At 35.6% G+C, this 16,121-nt stretch overlaps 1 protein-coding gene across 1 annotated transcript in view; it reads left to right on the forward strand.

Annotated features, from left to right (window-relative positions):
• Positions 1-7,678, forward strand: part of Cnbd1 (cyclic nucleotide binding domain containing 1) — a 293,203-nt gene extending 285,525 nt beyond the window's left edge. The window contains exon 13 of the mRNA XM_048420690.3: positions 7,539-7,678. Within this exon, the coding sequence (XP_048276647.3) occupies positions 7,539-7,655 (117 nt within the window). The 3' untranslated portion in view covers positions 7,656-7,678. The remainder of the gene's footprint in view (positions 1-7,538) is intronic.
• Positions 7,679-16,121: the final 8,443 nt, after the last annotated feature.

Consider the following 16,121-nt stretch of genomic DNA (forward strand, 5'->3'; position numbering starts at 1 on the left):
ACAAGCTAATTGTGGAATGAGAAGTTGGAAAAATGTAATTTATGGTGAGGAAAGGAACATGACTGCATATAAAGTGTCAGACAAGGCCAACATGTAAAACAAGCAATACTAATTCCTGAAAAGATCTGTGCAATGATAAAGAAGTCTCACACAATTCACTTGGACTATAGAAAAAAGTTTTGAAGGTCATCATTTGGGAAAAACACAATTTAATTAAAGGGAGAGAGCCTGAATCCAGAAGGCTTCTAAAGAGGTTCCTTTCTGTAACATGATGGGGGCTGGCTTGTTCAGATTTCTGTCCTGCCCGGCCCCCCAGCTGTTTAGTCCCAGAGAAAAATCATACACAGATCTCTGTAAGTTATAATGCTGATTGGCCCGTTAGGTCAGGCTTCTTACTGGCTAACTCTCACATCTTGATTAACCCATTTTTCTGATCTATTTTAGCCATGTGGCTCAGTACCTTTTTCAGTGTGGCAGCTCACATCCTGCTGCTTCGGTGATCTGGGCAGGAGTGGGAGGAATCAACTTCCTCCTCCCCAGAATTCTCCTGCTCTCCTTGCATCATTTCTATTTCCTGTCTGGTTTTCCCGCCTACACTTCCTGCCTGGCCAATCAGTGTTTATTTAAAACATGATTGACAGAATACAGACAATTTTCCTGCACCACCTTTCAAAACCAACAACCTAGAGAATGTTTTTTCCAGGTTTGTACACCAAGACACACAGAGCCTATTACAGTTGTTCTAGAAGTTTAGATAGTTTTCAAGTTGACTGCAGAATTTGATAGTGTTACACTGTGCAGACTTTTAGAGATACAAAATCAAAGACTTATGGGCTCATTTGGGCATGCACCGAAGTTCCAGACAGCCTCTAAAAAGCCAAGCAACTTAGTATACAGTGAATTTCCCTGCAAGGAATGTCTGAGAAACATTGATAAAGTTGCAATGGTGAAATCTAAGTTGCAATGGAGAACCAAGGTTATTGGAAGTTTCATGATCTTGAAATGTTGGTAGGCTAGGGAAAGCTGAAGTCACAGAAATCGCTGTTAGCTCAAGAAAGACTATGTGTTCTTCCATCAGCACAAAGAGGTGACACAGTCCAAATCCAGTAGAACCAGAAAGATGCCACCTTCCTCCAAGATGGTGGTGATGGAGCTATAGTATTCGGGGGGTTATCTGTTGCATTTTAGCCTCATCTTCCTTTGCTATTACCTAGTCTTTCTGTGTAGAGTGAACATGTTTCTTTTGTCACATTATATTTTAGACATGTTTAACTTACATTTTTATTTTACAGCATCTATGATTAAAAGATTCCCTTAAGACTCAGAACCAGTCCAAATTGTTCATTGGTGAATAATTTAGTAAATACAGAGGAGAAATATCCAGTTATCTACAGTAGGGGGTAAAACATTCAGGGATAAGAGTCAAGACAACAGGACACAGCAGTTCCAATTAGTCATAGGATTATTTTCATTGAAATCTTATGAGTTTTGAGATAAAATTCCAGGAAACTAAGCCCCAGTTGTACATTTAAACCCTATGTATTGGAGAGACAGTATCTCAGGAGTTGGTGTTTTTCTGTTTATTTTATATTTAGGAATCAAAGGCTGGCATGTAATTATACAGTGAGTGCAATGTGGAGAATGTCAAGCCGGCCTACAAGTGGAATCTCTTTACAGACACACCTTGCAGTTTAGAGATCAAGAGGAACACCAAAGAGAAAGAGTGATCAAGAACTTTAGCATCTGAAACTCAAAATTCCAGAATAGGCACATAGGTTCACAATACAGCAGCGATTGTTTATGTACTTATCTAGCACAGATGCTTTCTGATCTTATCCTCATTATGTGTGGAGAACTCCAGCTTGACAATAAAAGTCTCAAGGTTGCTTTGATGGTTCAATGGGTTGTGCATTTGTGAAACTTGCTGGAGTATGTTGGGCTATTTTTAAATTTTAAGTATGTTTTAATAATCATGTTTATCTATACTACATGCATGTGTGGAATGTGTATGGAAGATCCATATATATTCATGAAAAAATATATTTCTGACATATTAGGAGAGGCATTCTTACAACTGTTTAAAAAATTGTTCTTGTATCTGTCGTGAGCTTTTCATTAAGTATTTTGTATCCATTTATGCTTTTGCTTCTTATACTTCAATGACAGAAAATATAAACATTTTGGATTTTGTTAATAAAGTCATCCATCATCTGGTGATCACATTCTTTTCCATCTTTGATTTCATGAACCTAGTGCTATTTATAGAATCAAAGTGTAGTTACTATGTATTTTTCCTGACAATGAAATTAGCCCTCATCACTGGACTGATTTGCTGATGATGGGCAAAGGGAAATGTAAGTGCAGATTCTAGAGTGAGTTAATCCCTTCTGAGAATAAAGTGTTTGGAGCGCCAGGTTCTGTCATCAGAAACTTACAGGCAATTAACACTGCGATTCACTTCTAACAGAGTGGAAGGATGCGGACAAATTTCATCTTTTGTGTTTACCTTTAGCTTTCTCCTCACTGCACACTGCCGTGCTTCATAGGAATGGCATGATTAGTATAACTGGGTTTTTAGTAGCAAAACTTGTTTTCTACAAAGAAGGAACTCCATCAGGAAGCTCCTATGCAGTTTGTCCATTTTCAGCCTAAGCAGTAAATCCATGAAGTTCTGTATCTAATGTGAACCAAAAACGAAATTGTGTTATAGTCAAGTTTCTAGTGTAGCTGCTGTTCCCTTTCATCTTCTCTGTCCCCATCCAGCACAAACACCCCCACTTTAATTTACAGTCCACTGAACTCATTAATATCAATTATTTTTTCAGTTTTCATGCTCTTTTATTTTTGCCAAATACTGTCATATTTTCTAGCTCAGGCATAATGCTAAAAGAAAAAATGAACTTGAGGTGCATGCTTCAGCACAGATGTCCTCAGAAGACACTGATCTTAGAGACACAGCCATAGATAAAAGGGTGTAAGCAGATGATTCTCCTATGAGTCCTCAGCTTCACTGAGAAGGTTCAATGGAGATACCCTGGGACTGAAGGGAGAGCAGTTTGGGGGTTTATTGACTAGTGTATAGAGAGTTTCAGCTTGTGATGATGAAAATATTTCATAAGTGGGTGGTGATGATAATAATGCCACAATATAAGGGGAGTTAAGAAGTGAACTATGCTTTTTGAGAGTTAAGGTTATACTTTTATTTATATATTGTAATAAGTAAAGGAAGAATGGGAGTATTAGACAAGTTAGGATACTTTAGGCTGTGTTCCAGTTTCCCAATTTTTAGACTTTTTTCTTATTTTCTGTTTACCATAATTAAAATTTCATGGTATAAATGAAATAATGCTAGCATTCTATATTCAAACCTAATGTAGCACCAACAACTAATCAGCAAATTTGACTTTTGGTTATCCTTAATCCTTAATCTTTTCTTACTTGTTTTTTTTTTATATTTCATATATAGATAAAATGTATATTGGTCATATCCCTCTCTAAAACTCCTATTTTCCCCAATATCTCACTTCAAACTTTGTGTTCTTTTTTTTTTTTTGATGCCTGTTTGTGCACATTCATTAGGTCATCTGTCTGCAGGGGCAAGGCTAACCTACCAATGATCACCATGCCCTAAAGTGATTCTCTCTCCTTTAGTATCTATCCATTGCCATATGTTGACAACTAGAAGTAGGACATCAGAAAGCCCTCTGCTTAAGTTGGAAGTTTTAATTCTTTTGATCTTTTGTAGGTACTAACGGTTGCTATGAGTATATGTATAATAGCTATGTCACACCCAGAGTTCAGTCGATCTTAGTATCCCATCCTATCTTACATTCTTCCCACTCACTCTTCCATTATGCCTCCTGATACAGATGTCCCATGTGACACTCACAGTCACATACTTTCACCATTATGAAGGATTATGAGTCTTTACATTAAGGTCTACTCTTTAGAGTAGGAAGTAAGGAAGAGCTTCTCTGAGCATGGCTAAGAACGCCTCACATTTGTGAACAGGAATATAAACATTCAGAAGAGAGTTTGACAACATAATTATTTATCAAAAATCACATCAATAAGTTCTTTCCTAGGGCCTATGGCCTCCCTAGGTATAGATTTGGAATTTTTTTTAGTGCTAGTAGGTTTATGCTACATCTACCATCAGTAGTGCCTGCCTCTACTTTGTACAGGATTAATTTTCACTAGGTGATGAGAGCAATGGCATTTGTGAAGTAGCTGAGATTGATATCTTTGGATGGCCAGTTTGAGCATATTTAGAACCATTTAGGACATAATATTCTGATGGTATCTTTAGAGGTATTTCCAGAGAGGATTAACTATATAGGGAGGATTAATCCTAAATGTTGGTGGCACCATCCCATGGAATGCAATTCTGGGCTAAATACAATAAAGGAGAAATGATGCTCAAAGGAGCCTCACCATTCATATCTCCATTTCAGTGAATATGGCATGACAATTTGCCTAAAGCTTGACTGCATTGCTTTCTTGCCATGATGAACTGAGCCTTTTCTTAAATTGGGAACCAAAGTTCTTTCTTTTTTCTCAAAGTTGTTTTCTGTCACATGTTCTGTCACAGTGGTGGGTAGTATTAAACATAGACCTAGGAACTTAATTGCCTTTGGAGTCATATTGATATGTGGTGCTGAAGTAATAGAACTTCTCCCAAAGCAATATCCCTGTTCTGCCAACTTCTTTCTTTATATTGGATCTTTTATTATAAATCACCAATAATCATTTGTCTAAGAAAGAATTGTGACTAAATATACAGAAATATAATTCAGTTTGATATTACTTCTAAAAAGGTCTGATATTTCTATTGGTATCTGCTTCTGAATCAATGCCAATGTTTTTTTTATAAATTTCCACTGATATATTTATTTGACATTCTATGATTCTATTGGACAACATACTTCCTCCTGTATAGCGTCTTGTTTTACCATGAAATGATCAGCTTTGAGCTCTTCATTTAAACATGACTTCATATTTTATGGTCTCAGAAAAAAAGAGTGTATTCTTTAAAAATCTAAGCTTCACTTCCATGTCTTTCAAGGACTCAGCTCTTCACAGAAATTGTGAGCCTTAATTGATGTTTCAGACTGCTAGGTACTTGTTCTAAGTCTTCTATATGTTCCAGCTCCACTGGGATATCTCAGATTGTCACAGTACCATAGATCTCCTTATCATCATCCATATATGTGATGTTTAATACTTTGGGTTTTAAAAATAGTATGAAAGTCCCCTGACATATTTGAATTGGTAATTTTGAGATACTACAGAAACTCTGCTAATCAGTTTTAATTAAAGCATGAAATTATATCAGGTTTTGTGGGAACAGAGTTGATAATTTAATAATATGTAGTAGTTTGAATCACTAAAATGGCTAATAGCTTCCTGGTAAGAGGAAGACAAAGAATATTAATATTTCAAATAAAGTGTTGTGATATGAGGATTAAATTACCATACTGAACACAAAAGTTTTAGCTTACTCAACTAATGAGAAAAAATTGAACAAAATTGTGCTATAACAGAATGAACCATTTAGTTTTTTTGAGATCAGATATAGTATCAACATAATTATATTATCTCTTAAATTAAATTAATGCTAACTTGAGCAATATTGATTTCATAATTGTTGTATAGACATTTGTTTTAATAGTTGGAAACTATTTTTTTTCAAGAATTAAAGGCTAATTATTATAATTATTTAAGTCTAACTGTAATGCAATTATTACGGTTATAGGAGTCAGAAATTTTTAATAAAAAATACCTTAGTATTCTCACTTGAACATCAAAAATTTTCCATATTTCTCTGTTGTTGTAAGAGTTAAATGGAACATTTATGAACCTATTCTTTTTGCTTACATTTAAACTTATTTCCCATTGTTTTGAATTATTTGATTCTTAAAAGCTAACACAAAGTAAAATTAGACCAAAAATGAAATACATTTTTTAAATATGAATAGTATTTTCCAGATGAAGCTGTTTCTTCAATTGAACAAATAATGCCTAGTCTCTGCTATACTTCACCACAAAAGTGCAAATCTCAGCCAATTGCCCAGAGAGATGGCTGCCTCTTGCTCTTACTATAGACCTTTCATCAAAGCCAGGCAGTGTGGGCATTTTCCCAGCCTCGGAATGTGAATTGCCTGAACTCACATTCATATGTCTCAACTTAGTTCACTGACCAAGCACAGTTCAGAGACTATGGACTGCTTATCAGTAGGCATCAAGTAGAGAGTCCATGAGGAAGGCATAGGGTATTTAACCATTACGTTATGTCTGAACCTAAAGTTTAGGGAACACTGATTTAGAGGGGAGTATTTAAGCATTACATTAGTTCTGTTCCTAACACTCAGGGAACATTGATGAAGAGGGGATATAAGGATTGTTTGTGTGAGCTATAGAATCAAGGAGTGTGCTGTGAGATTATGCCTCTTAGTAATATCAGAAGCTATACCCATCAGGTCTCACCAGAGTGGGCTGCCAAAACAAAAACTGAACAATAAGAACAACAATAGACATGCTAAAGCAGACAAGGTGAAGACTACAAGGTCTCAACCCTTCACAAGTAACTACAGGCATTTAGGAATACTGAGTGTGGGAGAAATAATTTTTCATACAGAAGAACATAGTAATTGGTTATCCAACGGAAAATGGCCATCCCTGAAAACACACATACAAGTAACAATATACAGACTAAAAATCTTACATTTAAGATCACACACACACACACACACACACACACACACACACACACACACACATATGCTTTTAATAACAATTAATAGAAAATGAGGCCATGAATTTGAAAGAAATCAAAATGGTGTAAATAGAAGGATTTGTGGGGAGGAAAGAAAAAGGAAAATGATGTAATTATATTAACCTCAAAGATTAAAGGAACAAAAGTTAATGCCAGTTGATTCTAGAAACTGTCAAAGTTAATGGTCTTGAGAAGTTACAGGGCTTATAAGATGATCCACAGGTAATGGTGTTTGTCACCAAGTCTAATGATCTGTCTTAAGTGTATTGAATCATTATGATAGAAGGAAAGAACTGGCTACCAAAGACTGTCTTTGAAACACACAGACACATACACATGCACATGAGTGCATATCAGCACACACTTCTATACACATATATACATATGCAATAAATGCCATTTCTAGGCATAACAAAAATTATAAAAATAAGGCAAATAATTATTTCTTATCTGCTTCCTACCAATGACAGGAAGACAAAAATCACACTTTGTAAATTCAAAATCATTCTTTATTTTTTCTGTATTTTTTTAAATATTAAAAGCAGTTTTTGTGATAAATTGGTTTTAGACATGAATATTAAAATAATTTTATTTCACAAAATTGCATGCAATTAATCGTTCTATGTATTTTAGTCATATAAAATTCCTTCAAAAGACCTAAAATTTTCATGTTTTTTATATGTAATTTATGCTATTAAATTTACAACTTCAATGTTAGAGGATAAGATTCATTATTCTTAACAATATTCTTTTCTTTTCATAGAAGAAGACAATTAAAAGAATATTGAATTGTAATGGAGTTCTACCTGGCTTTGGAAAATGGGATCACTACTGGTCAAGTATTCCCAGGAATCTCAAGGACACTCTTGTTAGTTATTAAAGATACTGGCTTATAAGAGCTGATACATCCATCCTTTTCCCCTTTTTGTTTTATTTATTTTAAACTTTTCACTTTGGTTTTAAGCATACATACATAAGTTAAAACTATCATCTGTCAATTTTACCCCCTACAACTGATAATCTTTCTGGTTATTTGGTTGTATGTTATATCTAAATCTGTTTTCTTGTGGTGACTAAATTGTTTTTGTATTTTCATAGGTTTTTCTGTGTGAGATACAATACTAAAAAGGAATATAAATGTTACCTTTGACTGTCATGATTTTAAAGGGTTCCATAATTTAAATAAAATAATTTCCTACATGTAAATCCTAAGTAGAGATATTTTAATAAAACACTATGTTTTATTCCATTATACCATATAAAAAGTAAAAAAAATTGCCTAGGTAACACTGCAGTTTCTATTAAAGTCTTAGAATTACCCACAAAGCACAAAATATTTGCTTTGTGCGTATGTAATGAAAATTTCTACCTAATATAGTTGCATGAAATATTTTTATTGAGTCATACAATTCTATAATATCCTAGAGAGAGTGTATTTGTACAACTCTTCAACTTCTTACTTGCAATTTATACATATATATGTATAGACATACATATATACAATATACTATATGTATATATGAATACTTTGATATATATAGCCATGTTGTATATAATGTAAGTAGTATTATATATATGTATGTGTATATATACACACACATACACACTATCTCTATTTATACTATGTATGAAGTGTTCTTCTAAATTCTTTAATATCTACTATAGAAAAACAGAATTACTTTCCATTGCATTGGTTGAACATTTTATATTTAAAATTATTCTTCTAGTGCCATGGTATATGATTGACAGTAATTGTTAATTCAAATAATATGTGAAAACTTTCTAATAAAAGTAGAAATGATTGTAGTGAAAGATGAATATGTAAGTACAGATATAAGAATTCATTGTATCCTCATCTGTACTTAGACACAGGAAATTACCTTACTATCAGCTCAGTTTGAATAGGTTTTAAAAGTTGATTTTTCTTTATTGAAGCTCAGACTTTTACAGAACCATTTTTATTATGACAATGTCTTCAGTTATTAAATATTTTCAAATTCTTTCCATGCTTTCAAGTCAAGCTTTTTTTACTTTGTGTGTTTTTAGCTATTTTGTGGGGGGGCAGGAATTTTGTATCAAGTTTATGTTGACTTTGACCTCACTTTGTAGCACAGGTTAGCTTTGAACTAAAATTTTTAGCATCCCAAATGGTGAGATTACAAGCTTGTGCCAATCTGTCTGTCTTCCAAACCATCTCCTAACAAATGAATGTCTTATAAGTGTATGAGAAGGAATAGCAGTCATTAGTGACTAAGATTAATGCGACATTTACAATTGTTATGCAATTTAATAGTAATTTTACAAATTTTACAAGTTTTAACTTTAAAATAGTAAAATTTTACATTTTACAATGTAATTTTACTATTATAAAGTTAAAACCTTCTTTTCTAATTAGACAGAAAATGGGAGATGATATGGGATATGTTGCTTTTATTTGTTGATGAATACAGCTGTCTTGGCCAATGGCTTAGGGGAGTAAAGCCAGGCAGGCAGTCCAAACAGAGATATAGACAGGGAATAGTCAAAATCAAAGAAGTGTATGTAGCCGACAAAAGAGAAAGATGCCAGAATATTACCTGTAAGCAACATCCTTGTGACGATACATAGATTAATAGAAATATGTTAATTTAACATGTAAGAATTAGCTAGGAATATGTTTGAACCATTGGCTAAACAGTGATATAATTAATACAGTTTCTGTGTGATTATTCAGATCTGTGAGGCTGGGGAAAAAAGTGCAGGGTCTTTCTACAACCTTCAACAAAATATGTATGAGTTTTCCTAAAACTGCCAATATTAAATTCATCATTAACTGATTATTTCTCTGTGAAATAATAATTTGACCACATTACATTTTTAATGTACAAAATTATAATTAAGTTATTTTCATCTTGGAAAATATTAATAGGCTTTAAACACACAGAATTTTTATAGACAATCTGTAGCAGGAAATGACAATTAAAAACTTGGAGAACAAATTAACACAAACAGATTTAAGTTAGAAAATATTAAAATGATGCCTTGTATCACAAATACTTAAAATAAATACTTCAGATTAGCAGATAGGATACTAATAGATAGTTAAGGCATATTCTGTCAAAAATCTGGACCTACGACACTGTATATTAGAACTACCATAAATTACATAATAAAGCAGACCAAAAATAATAATAAAATTTAGAGATAAACAAGTAATAGTCTTTAATAAGACTTCTTAACATTTTCAAGTTCCAAGAACATTTTCTTACTGATAATGATACACTTTATTTTGTTGCACAATAATTTCATCATTTTTTTTGTTTTAATGATTTTTATTGAGCTCTACATTTTTATTTGCTCCTCTCCTTGCCTCTCCCCTCCCACCTCAGCCCTCTGCCAAGGTCAACAAGTTCTCAATTTACTCTGGAGCTCTTTTTTTTTTAACTTTCTATGTAGATTAGATCTATATAAGTGTCTCTTAGTATCCTCATTGTTGTCTAAGTTCTCTGGGGTTGTGGTTTTTAGGCTGATTTTCTTTGTTTTATGTTTAAAAACCACTCATGAGTGAGTACACGTAATAATTGACTCTCTGTGTCTGAGTTACCTCTCTCAAAATAATGTTTTCTAGCTCCATCCATTTTCCTGAAAAATTCAAAATGTTGGGTTTTTTTCTGCTGTGTAGTACTCCATTGTGTAAATGTACCACATCTTCCTTATCCAATCTTCAGTCGAGGGGCATTTAGGTTGTTTCGAGGTTCTGGCGATGACAAACAAAGCTGCTATGAACACAGTTGAGCACATGCTTTTGTGGCATGATTGAGAATCCTTTGGATATATAACCAAAAGTGGTATTACTGGGTCTTGAGGAAGGTTGTTTCTTAATTTTCTGAGTAATTGCCACACTGACATCCAAAGGGGCTCTACCAGCTTGCATTTCTACCAGCAATGTAGAAGTGTTCCATTTTACTCCACAAACTATTCAGCATAAGTTGTCATCAGTGTTTTTGATATTGGCCATTCTTACAGGTGTAAGATGGAATCTCAGAGTTGTTTTGATTTGCATTTTTCTGATGACTGAGGATGTTGAACATTTCCTTAAGTGTCTTTCAGCCATTTTAGATTCCTCTGTTGAGAGTTCTCTGTTTAGGTCTGTACTCCATTTTTTAATTGGATTATTTGTTTTTTATTTTTTTTTTTTTTGATGGCAAATTTATTTTGGAGATCACACCTCTGTCTGATATAGGGTTAGTGAATATCTTTTCCTATTCTGTAGGCTGCCATTTTGTCTTGTTGACCGTGTTCTTTGCTTTACAGAAATATTTCAGCTTTATTTTTTCTCTCAGTGTCTGTGCTGCTGGGGTTATATTTAGGAAGTGGTCTCCTGTGCCAATGCATTCAAGTGTACTTCCCACTCTCTCTTCTATAAGGTTCAGTGTGGCTGGCTTTATGTTGAGGTCTTTGATCCATTTGGACTTGAGTTGTGTGCATGGTGATAAATATGTATCTATTTTCATTCTTCTACATGTTGATATCCAGTTATGCCAGTACTATTTGTTAAATAAGCTTTCTTTTTTCCATTTGATTTTTTTTTGCTTCTTTGTCAAAAATCAGGTGTTCGAATGTGTGTGGATTAATATCCGGGTCTTAAATTCAGTTCCATTGGTCCTTCTGTCTGTTCTTATGCCAATACTAGGCTATTTACAGTACTGTAGCTCTGTAGTAGAGTTTAAAGCCAGAGATTGTGATGCCTCCAGAAATTCTTTTATTGTACAGGATTGTTTTGGCTATCCTGGGTTATTTGCTTTTCCATATGAAGTTGAGTACCATTCTTTTGAAGTCTGTGAAAAATTTTGCTGGGATTTTGATGGGCATTGCATTGAATCTATAGATTGTTTTTGGTAAAATCTGTATGACAAGAACTTTAAATCTTTGAAGAAAGAAATTGAAGAAGACACCAGAAAGGGGAAAGATCTCCCATGCTCTTAGGTAGGCAGAATTAACATAGTAAAAATGACAATTTTCCCATATGAATTCTTAAATTGTCAAGAAGTCAAGATTTCTGCTAACATTCTCTCTTAAATAGATAGATTTTATGTGTGTTGATATTTTAATATGCTTAAATGTTATCTATAGCAGGGTATTTTAATAAAGCTAAGATAAAATTATTAAAGTAAAATCTATGTGCTTATAATGAGAAAACATTGAGAAAATCAGCTGCCAAATAATATTTTGTGTGGTTTTATTTTCATGTATAGTGTAACTTATGTCTTTGTATATTGAATTATAGAAAAGTACAACTGTAAATATAGACTGTTATAAAAGGGGAGATATGGACAGAGTTAAACTTTTATTTCAGGTTATGTCACTTTTCTAGTGAGCATCAAAGAAAATAAATGATTCAGATACTTTTTGCTTGATCAAACTTGACCTAGAAGATGGAGATGAGAAGTTGAATTCGTAGTCTTTGATACATTCAATTTGTCTTGACAGCTCTGTGTATGGGTTGCAGGATAAAGAGGATTCAGGGACTATTGCAGTTGGAGATTCTCATACCTTTAGTTTACATATGAGAACACAAAGCATCACTAACACAGACCTTCTGAGTCATTTTAGGGACCAGCCTATGGTCATGTCTTTCACGTACCAGTAAGGGTTTGCTATGAACTTACGTTTCCTGAATTTTCTACAACATAATACAACCACATTAAATTAATCTTTGTTTCCCTAAATCTCTCTAAGAAAAATAAGCCAAAACCCTTTCCTTTTCAAATAACGTTGGTGTGTAAACCTTGCAACTGACTTCTCATTTTCATTTAGTTTCCAAAAGAATCAGGCGAGGGCTCTGAGGAGATGTTATCCAACAATTCCATTATCTAATCTCAGAGAGCAGATAATCTTTAGGGCATTTTTTCCTTATAACACCTGTCATTCACCTTCTGTTTTTTAGCTTGCCCCTCTCTAAATCAAGAGAAATTGGTAGTTAATCTGGTCCAAAGATGTCAGTATTTCATCTGAAGTTTTACGTGCTGGCCTTCCATAATCTTAGTAACAGAATATTCTTTTTCAGTAAACAAACAATTTATTGAAAAAGGATTGATTTTTAAAACTTATATAACTGGTCTTTAATAGTTAGCAGACAAGGAAGTAACAGTTTGGAGCAATCACTTTGAGTAACTGGAAACACATGCTGCAAATGGACATGATTTGCTTTCTGGTGCTCTCAAAACAAATCTGCTTTGCTTGGGACATCTGAGCCAACAGAACAAATGCTTTTCTTGGTCAAATGCCTTATGCAATATTTTAAGCTTCTCCTATTATGGCCCACCCATGATACTACACAATGACATTCCTTTGTTTAAAGGTAATCCTATCATTCTATATTGGGTTAAGCCTTGAAATAACCTCTAACAGCTCTAAAGGATTGGAAGCCATTGAGATTTAGGGTCTTCAATTTGGGAAACTGAGGGATCTCTTTGTGAGGGTGGATGAAGAGGAAGAATACTGAAAGAAATTATTGGAAAGGGCTGGACACTTATGGGTCAGGCAGCAAAGTGATGCAAGGGAAACTCCCACTCTACAAGGATTATTTTAGCTAAGACTCCTGGCAGTAGTTGAACCATAGCCTTAACTGACCATCACCTGTGAACAGATAGGTGACTACCCCAATTGTCAAACTGACAATCACCTGTGAACAGATAGGTGACTACCCCAATTGTCATTGCAAAATCTTCAACCAGTAGCTGATAGAAACAGATACGGAGACCCATAGGCAAACATTAGGCTGAGCTTGGGGAATCCTGCAGAAAAGGGGAAGGAAGGGTTGTAGGAGCCAGAGGGATCAAGGATATGACAAGAAAAACCACAGAAATAACTGACTTGGGCTCATAGAAACTTGCAGAGTCTGAACCAACAACTAGGGAGCCTGCGTGGGACCAATCTAGGCCCTGAACATGTATGTGACAGTTGTGTAGCTTAGTCTTCTTGTGAGAACCCCAGCAGTAAAAGTTGGGGGGGATGTCCCTAATACTTGGGAACCTATTTCTCAAACTGGGTTGGTTTGCCCATTCTTTTTTTTTTGGAGTTCTCTTTTATTATTATTATTTATTAAAAATTTCCACCTCTTTCCTGCCTTCCTTTTCCCTCCCCCCTTCCCACCTCCCCTGGTTTGCCCATTCTTAATACAACGAGGGGTGCTTAGTCTTACTGAAACTTGTTATGCCATGTTTTGTGGATACCCATGGGAGACTGCTCCCTTTCTAAATAGAAATAGAAGAGGAGTGGATTGGTGGAAGAGGGCAGAGAGGTGGAGAGAGGAGAAAGAGGAGAGGAGAGGAAATGAGGGGAGAGGAGAGAAGAGGAAGAGAAGAGAGGAGAGGAGGGAGGGGAAAATGAGGTCGGGATGTAAAATAATAATGCTATGCATATCTTGAATTTGAGCTTATTCTCTCAAACTTACTCTTTATAACTTATGAACTAAGCAAACACTTTTATAACCACATATAGAGGAACATTTCACATATCACACATATGCCTTCTGACCCTGACCCTCTCTCCCAGGCTTTCCATATGTTGTAAAACGATACGAGTTGGACCTTTGCAGGTCAAGAGGTCATGCGGTGGGTGAAAGCCAGGCAGTGGACAAATGCGCCATGCAGGCAGAGCTTAAGTGAGGAGTTTATTGACAGAAGGGTAAAGGGAAAGGAAGAGGGAAAGAAAAATATAGAGAGGAAAAGAAAGAAGAGGCAAGGGCCAGCCTGCTTCTTCGTAAGAGAAGACATAAAAGATCAGAAGTGGGAAGAGCTTGTCTCTTAAAGGGACCTTTGGATCTGCGTAGTGATGGAGTAGCTAGCCATAGGACCTTCCACTGGCTAGGGTACTGTCTGGTTCATCCTGCCATCTGACAGTGACCAGCAAGATGCCTGAACCTTAACATTATTGATATTTTCTTCTTATAAAAGATGGGGATTAAGGGGATATCAGGTGGAATAGGGATGGGGTTCTGGGTTCTCAAGACTGGTTCTTGCTGATTTGTGGGCATTTGAGTCTTAGGGGACCTGAAAAAGCTGGAATATTGGCCACATCCTGATGTATCGGGTTGTTTCACTGCTGTCCAAGTGCTGTGGAACTGTCTGGTGTTTGTAAACCTGGGAAGGTGCTGAAAGAGCAGAGGACAAAGTCAAGTTCAGAAACACTGTTTTTCCTTAGGGCCTGGCAGTTGAGGGGGAGGGTGTCAGGACCAGGGAAAGCCAGAGAGGCTTAGGATTTTTTTTTCAATTTTTTAATTAATTTATTTATTAAAAATTTCCACCTTCTCCCCGCCTACCTTTTCCCTCCCCCTCCCCCTTCCTCTCTAGTCCTAAGAGCAGTCAGGGTTCCCTGCCTCGTGGGAAGTCCAAGGTCCTCCCACCTCCATCCAGGTATATAAAGGTGTGCATCAAAACAGACCAGGCTCCCACAAAGTCAGTCCATGCAGTAGAATCAAAACCCAGTGCCATTGTCCTTGGAGCACTGAACTGAGCTCTCAAGGTCCAAATGAGGAACAGAAGGAGGGAAAACATGAGCAAGGAAGTCAGGACCGTGAGGGGTGCGTCCACCCACTGAGACGGTGGGACTGATCTAATGGGAACTCACCAAGGCCAGCTGGACTGGGAGTGATGGAGCATGTGATCAAAATGGACACTCTGAATGTGGCTGTCAATGAGGGCTGACTGAGAAGCCGAGGCTTAGGATTTTTAAGGCTTGGTAATTGAGGCAGGTTTGCATCTGACCAGTTTGAGGTAAATCCTCCAAGTTGACTCCGTAGAACTTATAAGAATTCTTTGAGTTTGTGAAGACATAAGTTTTAGACACACTAACATTTCCATTATTTATAATTTATGCTGAAATTTGAATTGTAGAAACTGCAGTATACTCATGTCAGAAGAGATTTTGGTAGAAGACATTCATACTCTTTCCTCCATCTGGAAAACGGTGACAGGCATTTTTAGCACAATAAAAAGTATCTTTGAGGTCTACAATTAGGAAATCACCACGGGGAATTTAAAATTTTAAGCTTGTAGCTATGATGATTGTGGTAGTACTCTGTCAGGGTTAGAGTAATAGCTTATTAGAACTTTATTGACTAATGCTGAGACTGTGGACAGGAGCATGAGAGAGATCTGGTAACTTGCATTTGTACACCTTAGGACACTTTCTGCCCTGAAACATTCTTAGGTCCCCAGATCTTAAGCTTTCTTATCTTCACATGAGTGGCCCTTAAGGTACTTGTTTCTTTCCCGTCATTATGATATCACCTTAACATTTAGTAGAAAACTGCTTTGTGAGCCTTATCAAGGGTTGGTAAATTGTGTCTAGACTTAGTATTGGC

Source organism: Myodes glareolus, chromosome 16 (genome assembly GCF_982192425.1).
Source record: "Myodes glareolus chromosome 16, mMyoGla1.1, whole genome shotgun sequence".
In the NCBI taxonomy this organism is placed as follows: domain Eukaryota; kingdom Metazoa; phylum Chordata; class Mammalia; order Rodentia; family Cricetidae; genus Myodes; species Myodes glareolus.